The 8,678-nt window shown below is 50.1% G+C and overlaps 1 protein-coding gene across 1 annotated transcript; it reads left to right on the forward strand.

The window, feature by feature from the left end:
- The first annotated feature begins 1,152 nt into the window (after window positions 1–1,152).
- LOC123254832 (leukocyte immunoglobulin-like receptor subfamily A member 5) lies at window positions 1,153–6,633 on the forward strand. The gene is made up of 6 exons (XM_044683747.1): window positions 1,153–1,186; window positions 1,489–1,527; window positions 2,620–2,928; window positions 3,818–4,111; window positions 5,453–5,494; window positions 6,518–6,633. Exons 1-6 carry the CDS (start codon window positions 1,153–1,155, stop codon window positions 6,631–6,633), a joined length of 834 nt encoding a protein of 277 aa, XP_044539682.1.
- The last annotated feature ends 2,045 nt before the right edge of the window (window positions 6,634–8,678 follow it).

Raw genomic sequence — 8,678 nt, forward strand, 5'->3', positions numbered from 1 at the left:
TTGATCAATGATACATGTAAACCCAGTGGAATTGTGCATCAGCTAAGGAGGGTTAGAGGGTCTGGGGGAGAGGGAAAGAACATGAAAGAACATGAAATACGTAACTTTGGGAAAATATTCAAAATAAAAATAAAATAAAATAAAATAATTATAAAAATAAATTAAATCTTAAAAAACATTTAACAGTGAGGCTAGGACCAAACATTTTGTTTATGAGACTATATTACAGACCATCTAAGAATTTTCAGTGCTTTGCTTTAAATAAGCTACATTAACTAATTAATATTTTGTGACAGCATCTAAAAAGTTTAATTAGGTTTTATGGGATGGAAGCATTTCTTGGGTTTCTTAAGAGTAAAGGAAATGTAAAATTCAGAGGGATAATAGAGTAATGGGGTCTACCACCAAAATGTGAGGTATGGAGAGGGAGGCTTTTGTACTTTATGCTTTACTCTAATTTCTCAGTAAATATCCTTTTGTAAAAGAAAAAAAAATGTTGGTGTAATCAGTGTGAGCTAAGCCATGTCACTTGGTTAATTGATATTGGAGAGGCAGCAACTGGTTAAATGGCATGGTGGGAATACACTAGTGGGGCCTCATTAGCAATGGGCATTAGGGAAATGATGACCCTGTCCTGGGGACCTGACCTGACCTGCCAGTGTGAGTACAGGTTGGGAGAATGAGTCCCAGCACCTACACTCTACAGAAGCCAGAGGTCTAGAGACTCCTGAGCACAGGTGGAAGCTAGTCAGGTGATACTATGAACTGCAGAGAGACCACTCTGGGCACTAAAGCAGCAGCTCCTTAAGCTGCCCACCCATCTGGCCAGTTATGGGAGGAGAGGAGTGAAGGCAGGAGGCTGCTCCTAAAGCTGACCAGGGCATCTGTCCCTGGCAATGGTGGTTGAATAATTAGGAAAAAGCAAGAATTGTTCCATCATTCTGACCATAGATGACTCACCCAACCACCTCCACACCCTACACCCTCCCCACTGCATGGCACCATCAGTCAAGCAGGGCCCACAGATAGGAAGGAGAAGTGAAGCTTCTTAGAAAGGCTCAGTCTGGGGAAACAGTGCAGAGTTACACCTTGTGCCTTAGACCAGCTCCAGGTCAGCCTCTGTCCTTTCTCTCTCCAGCCTCTGGGAGTACCATGACTCCTGTCCTCTATGTCCTGCTGTGCCTGGGTAAGTCCTCAGCAACCCCCACCTTAGAGGGGTCTTTATATACCATCAAGTCCTACCTGCCCCCCACCCCCCAACATCCACTTTGCTGAGGAGAAAACTTTTCTCCAGAGAAGGGAATGACAAGTCTAAGGTCACACAGCAAGGTGGAGTTGGGAGGAGAGAAGCTGGGACTCTTAGAGGGGTCTCCTGGGGTCCAGCCTCCTTCACTCACAGCAGCCCTAAGCCCTAGCTCTGAGCTGTCTCTGTCCTTCTTGTGAGGATGCTGGGCGGGAACCGTGAGTAATCAGGGTCTTCTCTGCCAGGGCTATGTCTGTGCAAGAGGACAAGGACCCAGGCAGCAGGTGAGTCCTTCCCCCACAATCCCCCTGCCCAGAAGACACAACTGACCCAGGAGAGGGAGCTGGGGGAGGTCTGACCTGAGCTGTGTAAAAGGGGGGTGTTTAGGAGGATTGGGGGTGTAGTTGTAGACCAGCAAGTGAAGTGTGGAGGTCCCCTCCTCCCTCACAGCCAAGGCTATTACTGGGAGACAAAAATAGCCTCCCCTCGGGAAGTAGGGAATCCCCAAAGAGCTGCCACCTTCCATGGGCTATAGGAATGATATTGCCCTCGAGGAGAAGTGAGTGATACCCCGATAAGATGATGGTGCGAGTCGGGGAACACAGAAACCCCTCATGGCTCACAGCAGGAAGTCAGGCTCAAAAGGGAGTTCAGCCTGTCTGAGCTGCTGCTCTTCCTCTCAATCAAGTCTCCCCCCAATGGAGTCAATGCAAATCTGCTCTTGAAGTCTTGGGTGTTTAATCAGGAACAACTAGGCAATGGGGATGAAGGTGGGGTATCGGCAGGAAAGGGGGTGCAGGTATCCCTCAGTCAAGGCCCTTCACTCAGGCAGGTACCCAGCAAGCCTCAGACCCGAAGGTGAGACAACGTGTCCCCCGACCAAAGCTTCACCTTCCTGAACCCTCTAATAATATTCCTATAAGTATAATGTATAAATCTAGGTGGGATACTGCAGGGCACAAGCCCAAGGCAAGTGGGGTTCAGGAAGAGCTCCCCAAAGGGAGTCCAGTAACCCCAAACTCAGTTCATCTCAGTGGATCTGTGAGTGAATGCAGGGAAGACCAGCTGTCACAGGCGCAGGTCTCCTATGCAAGTCAGGAGAAACCCAATGGTCACTTCAGGGGATCTCAGAGCAAGATCTCCCCACCTTTCTCTCTGGCTCCAACCCCCAAAAGCCCAGGTCAGGTTTTTTCTCTCCCAGAAGTCTCTGCAGTTCCAGTGGTCCTTTGGCTCTTCCGCACCTCCAACATTTCGTGGCAGTTTTGTCCAAAATGTCAGGGCTTGCCCCATTGTAAAGAGAGAGGGGACCCGGTGTGGGGTTGGGGTTCCTACAGAAGGGGAATCCCCTGGACCTCACAGCTCTCCTTCCCTTACAGATGGATTCCCCAAACCCTCCCTCAGGGCAGAGAATGGCTCTTTGGTGCCCCGAGGGGGAGCTGTGACCCTCACGTGCAGGGGATCATGGGAGGCTGAGGAGTGGCGGCTGGAGAAAAGAGGAGGATCTGGATGGTCACCGATCATAGCTTTGAGAAAAGCTGGAAATGAGGTTGAGTTTTCCCTCCCACTTGTGACTTTAAATAACGCAGGGATCTACCGGTGCCTCTATTTATACTATTCATACATACACGGAAGTTCATACTACAGGTTGTCAGAGCCCAGTGACCCTCTGGAGCTGGTGGTGACAGGTGAGGCAGATCACCCTCCCAGAACCTCCCCCCCAGGCAGGGCTGGCTCAGGGTCTCCACATCCCTGGGTCCCTCCCAGCCCAAGTGTTCCTCTAGCTCTGCTCTTCCTGGCTTTTCCCCTGTGTCCACCTCAGCTCTCCCTCTGGGGTTGGGAGAAAAGGGGAGGAATCAGCATTTCTATAGTTTACTATGTGCCAAATACATCACCTTTGCTGTCTCATTTGATCTTTAGAACAACTCTGTCATATTGGGGCTTGTATGATCCCCATTTTACAGATGAGGAAACTGAGGCAGAGAGGAAGTTGGGAGGGCTGGATTTGAACTCAGGCCTTTGTGACTCCAGATCCAGGGCTCTCTCCACTGCCCCATGAGCTTTGTCACTCAGCTCCCATCTTGGGGTGAAATAGGAGGCAAGAGAGGCTCAGCTTGGATTTCAGGAGGTACCTTCTACTGCCAGCTCTGCCCCTCCCAAAGCCAGGAGAGGGAGCAGAGGGTGGAGCTGCTGCTTCTGGGCCCCTCTCTGAGCCCAGGCCTGGGGCAGAGTATGGAGGGGGATCAGGAGGGAGGAGAAGCCTGAGGCACAGCTAAGTGTCTTCCTCTCCTCATGCCTGTCCCAGGGGATCACTCAGGCTCTCTCTCCTCCCTCCCTCTCAGTTTCTCGCTGTCTCTCTGTCTCTCCCTCTCTGTCTGTCTCTATCTCTGTCGCTTTCTCTCCTCCCTACATTCCTTGCCCCGGAGCTGTCCAAGGTCTTTCTCTCCCCTCATATATGTGACTTTTCCTCTCTCAGAGCTGAACCTCCCAGCCCAGCCCAGGCCTCCTCCCAGCCAGATCTGCCCCCTCCCTGCACGAGGGCTGCTCTGGCTCTAACTCCAGGGTCTCCCCCTCCAGGCCTCTCTGCCCCGCCCTCCCTGGCAGCCCTGCCCAGCTCTGAGGTGGCCCCAGGACAGAACGTGACCCTGCAGTGTTGGTCAGACTCGTGGTATGACTGGTGTGTCCTGTACAAGGATGGAGAAGAGATCAGCCGCAAATGGACCAGGAGCCTTCAAAGGGGGCGTCAGGCTGACTTCTTCTTCCCTGCTGTGAATCTGACCCACGATGGCACTTACCGATGTTACCGCTTTCATAGTTCTTCCCCCCATCTTTGGTCCTCCCCGAGCGACCCCCTGGTGCTCAGGGTCTCAGGTGAGGCAGCCCCAGCCCCTCCCAGCCCCCCAGCTCTGCCAAGCTCCCTCCCTGGCCTGGGGCACCTTCCTGCCTAGTCAGTGCCTGTCTCTGGGACCCCAGAGGCAAGGAGGGGAGTAAGAGGAGGCTCAGAGGGAAGGGCACTGGGTCATCCTCAGAGAATGCAGACAGTGAGGACTCTCCTCATGACCCCTCTAGAACCCCTACATCAACAGCCCATCCAGTCCTGTTGGTCCCACATCCAGACAATATTCTATTCAGCCCCAGGAAGGGATTTAAGGAGCTCAGAAGGGGAGAAGAGGAGGACAGAGGAGGTCTGAGATGAGGGATGAGGGAAATGGTGGAGGGGAGGCATGTTAAATACCCCCAAATCACCCTCTCCTCCTGTTCCGGGCACCTCAAAGGATCCTCACCTCCACCAAAGCTCTGAGATTCCCCTAGCTCTGACGTTGCCCCCACTCAGTGAGTAACTTCTTGCTCTGAGGACAGGCTGGAGGTCTCTCTCTCCCACATTGCTGTCCACCTTCTGTCTAGGCCAGGCCTGAGTTCCCCTTTCTCAGGGGAAACCAAGGCATGAGGATGGCTGGAAGGAAGGGACAGGGACAGAGGAAACACCAGGCTGAGGAAGAAGGAAGGATAGGACTGGTGAGAAAGAGGAGAAGGAGGGGAGCAGAGATGGGGCAGAGCAGCTCCCACCCTTCTCCTTTCTCTCCCCTTCCCCAGGAGCCCCTGGGCCCTCCCTCTCCTCACCTACACAGCCATAGCAGGAACTAGGAGACTGGTGGCTCTGCTTCTCCATGCCTGATTTCCCCAGTATAGAGGGCGGGGGGGGGTTCTCAGATGCCCACACTCCAATTCCCCTAAGCTGGAAGCACCAGAGGGACCTCTTCAGCCTCATCCCTCCTCTGTCCATCATAGCGTCCCACTGATCCATCAGTCTCAGGGCTCTGGCCTCAAGGCAGGGAGGATCTCAGGGCCCTGCTGCCAGCCAGGATGAGGAGCCCTGAGGAGGATTCTCCTTGCCACATCAGCTTTTCCATTTTTCTTCTGGGGTGCCTGCCTTCCCTGAGACTTCCCTCAGGAGCTCAGAGAGGGATCACAGGAATCACAGGAGCATCAGGTCTCAGAAGTGGACTGGCCAGGAGAAGTCCTGAGCTTGGGCCCCATTTCACAGATAGGAAAATCATGAGACCTGCAGAGAGGAGGGAATTGCCCAACATCCCTCATCCAGCAAGTCTGGGCAGAGGTGGGCTCACACCCCCTATACAGACCCTCTAGCTCTCCAGGCCTCTCTGGACTCCCCCTTCAGAGCCCCTAACCCTGCCCCTTCCTCATCCCCAGGGACCTTCTCTCCAAGCCCTGAATCTGAGAACAGATTCTCAGGTAAGTATTAGGAGGATTCCCAACAGAAGGTGGAGGGAGGCAGTGAAGTTGGGTGTTGAGTCTCAGGGTCTGTCTGCCCCATCCAGGGTCTCCTCATTTACCATCACTCCTGTTGCAGCACTTTATTCTTCTTCCACCTCTGGCCTTTTGGCTAGGCTGTGTCCCCAGCCTAGAATGCTCTCCCTCCTCACCTCCTCTTGTAATGCAAAGATGTCTCTGAGACTAAGCTTAAGAGCTGCCTCCTATAGGAAGCCTTTCCTGCTCTCCAACCTGTCCCCTCACCACTTGTTAGTGACCCCACTGCTCAGATGGGACAGATTTATTTTTATAGGAGCACACAGAGGCTTATAGGGGAGTGTAAGCCCCTAGAGGGCAGGAGCTATTCTCTATTTTGCCTTTGTATCCTCTGAGATTGGCCTAGCACAGGGCCTGGCCCAGAGTAAGTAGTTAATAGAATTCTGGAGAAATAAATCGTGGAATAAGACCCCCCTGAGGACAGGGCTGGGCTTCCTTCCCTCCCCCTGGAGGATAGCACAGGCAGAAAGCATTGTCATGGTAACCCAGAAAGAGTAAAATGTCCAACAAGAAAGGGTGGGCACAGTGTCAGGTGGAAGATGAGGAGGGGGACCCTTAGCCTAGGCAATTAAAACATTTCTAGTAACTTTGGGGGGCAGCTTCTGTCTAGGGAGATGATCAGAGCCAGGCTATAGAGGGAGTGAATGAGGAGAGGAAGCATAAGCATGGAGGTTAGGGGAAGGAGGGAGCAGGGAGAGAATCAGGGGAGAGGAGAGGATGGGTTTAGGGCAGGAGGAGGCAGGAGGCTGCCCCAGCCCCTCAGACCTTCTCCTTCCCTCACCCACAGAGTCAGGCTACCAAGAAGGGAATAACAGGCATCTCCCCAGTTCAAGGGCAGGGCCTGGGATGAGGATCTGACAGATTGTGGGAGATGATTTCAGTGATCACAGGTGAAATGTGGCCTGAACACAGGGTAGCCATATCTCAGTGACCAATTCTGATTCCCAGATGCTGCTGCAGGGGATTACACTGTTGGCAATCTGGTCCGCCTCATCTTGACTGGTCTTGTCCTCATCCTCCTAGGGGTCCTGCTGACTGAACACTGGAACAACTCCAGGGAGTAACTTGTCCAGGGGAGTCCTTGGTTGAGCACTCTGGCCAGACCAGTGCTCATGACAGGGAGATGGGAAGGAAGGAAGGAAGGAAAGAAGGAAGGAAGAAAGGAAAGAAGGAAGGTGGGAAGGAAGGAAGGAAGGAACAAAATCATTTAAAAATCAAATTTAAAAATGTAACCCAGAGCTGCCAGTGCCATGTCTGTGTAAGGCACCAAGATACAACTAACAAAATAGTTAGAGACAGAGTCAGAGAGATGAAAGAGAATTAAAGAATTCCTGACCTCCAAAAACTGAGTCTTTTGGAGTAGACAATGCCTAAAAGAGAAATAGCCAGGGAAAAAAAATCATTCTGGGGATATAAGGGGGAATGGAGTAAGGAGGAGAGATAGATATGCAGTATTATATAATATTGTACAATGTACTTCATTAGTAACATATTGAATGTTAGTAGTGTTTTCTTGTGTGTTAATCAATTAAACATTATATATATAAATATATATGAGAAAATCTTTATGGGGTCAACAGGGGCTCACTTATATCCACAGTTTCATCTGTCTTGGTCTTTAAATATATCCCTTTATAGACACAAGGGTCCTGTATTCTTTTTTTTAGACATTATTCTTTTTTTTAAATTTTAAACATTTATTAATATTCATTTTTAACATGGTTACATGATTCATGCTCCTACTTTCCCCCTCACCCCACCCCCCCCGCGTTCTCCCCACCTACGGCCGACGCACATTTCCACTGGTTTTATCATGTGTCCCTGATCAAGACCCATTTCCAAATTGTTGGTGGTTGCATTGGTGTGGTAGTTTCGAGTCCACATCCTCAATCATGTCCATCCCAACCCATGCGTTCAAGGGTCCTGTATTCTAGAGGGAAAGGAATTAGGATTGTAAGCAAAAATCATCCACCTAGGGGCAGCTGGGTAGTTCAGTGGAGTGAGAGTCAGGCCTAGAGACAGGAGGTCCTAGATTCAAACCCGGCCTCAGCCACTTCCCAGCTGTGTGACCCTGGGCAAGTCACTTGACCCCCATTGCCCACCCTTACCAATCTTCCACCTATGAGACAATACACTGAAGTACAAGGGTTTAAAAAAAATCATCCACCTAGGAAAACTGAGCAATAAGCCTGCAAGGGAAAAAGTGGACACTTAATGAAATAAAGGACTTTTAAGCATTCTTTTTTTTTTTTTTAACCCTTACCTTTCATCTTAGAATCAATACTGTATATTGGTTCTGAGGCAGAAGAGTGGGAAAGACTAGGCAATGGGGGTTAAGTTAAGCCCAGGGTCACATAGCTAGGAAGTATATGAGGCCCTATTTGAACCCAAGACCTCCTTTCTCTAGGCCTGGCTCTCAATCCACTGAGCCACCCTGGTGCCCCCTCTTTCAAGCATTCCTGATGAAAAGACCAGAGAGGAATAGAAAAAATGCCTTTCAAATATAAGATTCTAGAGAAGTGTAAAAGAGGTAAACAAGAAAGAGAAATCATAAGAGATTCAATGAGGTTAAATTGTTTACATTCCTATATGGGAAGATGGTACTTGTAGCTCCTAAAAGCTTTTTCCTTATCAGGGTAGGTAGAAGGAATATTTGGAGACAGAGGGCCTGGGTGTGAGTTGACTGGGATGGGATATTTAATGAAATAAAATTAAGTGATGCTAAAAAGGGATATATTGTGAGAAGTAGAAAGGGGGAGGTAGAATTGGCTAAATTATTTCACATAAAAGAATCATAAAAAAGGCAATTTTAAAAAATTTTTTTAACATTTATTAATATTCATTTTTAACATGGTTACATGATTCATGCTCCTCCTTTCCCCTTCAACCCCCCCCCCCCCGCACACCCCCCACCCATGGCCGATGCGCATTTCCACTAGTTTTGTCATGTGTCCTTGATCAAGACCAATTTCCAAATTGTTGGTAGTTGCATTGGTGTGGTAGTTTCGAGTCCACACCCTCAATCATGTCCACCCCGACCCATGTGTTCAAGCAGTTGTTTTTCTTATATGTTTCCTCTCCTGCAGTCCTTCCTCTGAATGTGGGTAGC

The sequence above is a fragment of the Gracilinanus agilis genome, unplaced genomic scaffold, assembly GCF_016433145.1.
Source record: "Gracilinanus agilis isolate LMUSP501 unplaced genomic scaffold, AgileGrace unplaced_scaffold33639, whole genome shotgun sequence".
Taxonomy (NCBI): Eukaryota; Metazoa; Chordata; class Mammalia; order Didelphimorphia; family Didelphidae; genus Gracilinanus; species Gracilinanus agilis.

Excerpts from the sequence above, each read along its gene's own strand:
- LOC123254832 (XM_044683747.1), top strand. The coding sequence starts at position 1,153 with ATGACTCCTGTCCTCTATGTCCTGCTGTGCCTGG. Across the intron at positions 4,112-5,452 it reads CCTGGTGCTCAGGGTCTCAG|GGACCTTCTCTCCAAGCCCT; the intron begins GTGAGGCAGCCC and ends CCTCATCCCCAG. Across the intron at positions 5,495-6,517 it reads ATCTGAGAACAGATTCTCAG|ATGCTGCTGCAGGGGATTAC; the intron begins GTAAGTATTAGG and ends TCTGATTCCCAG.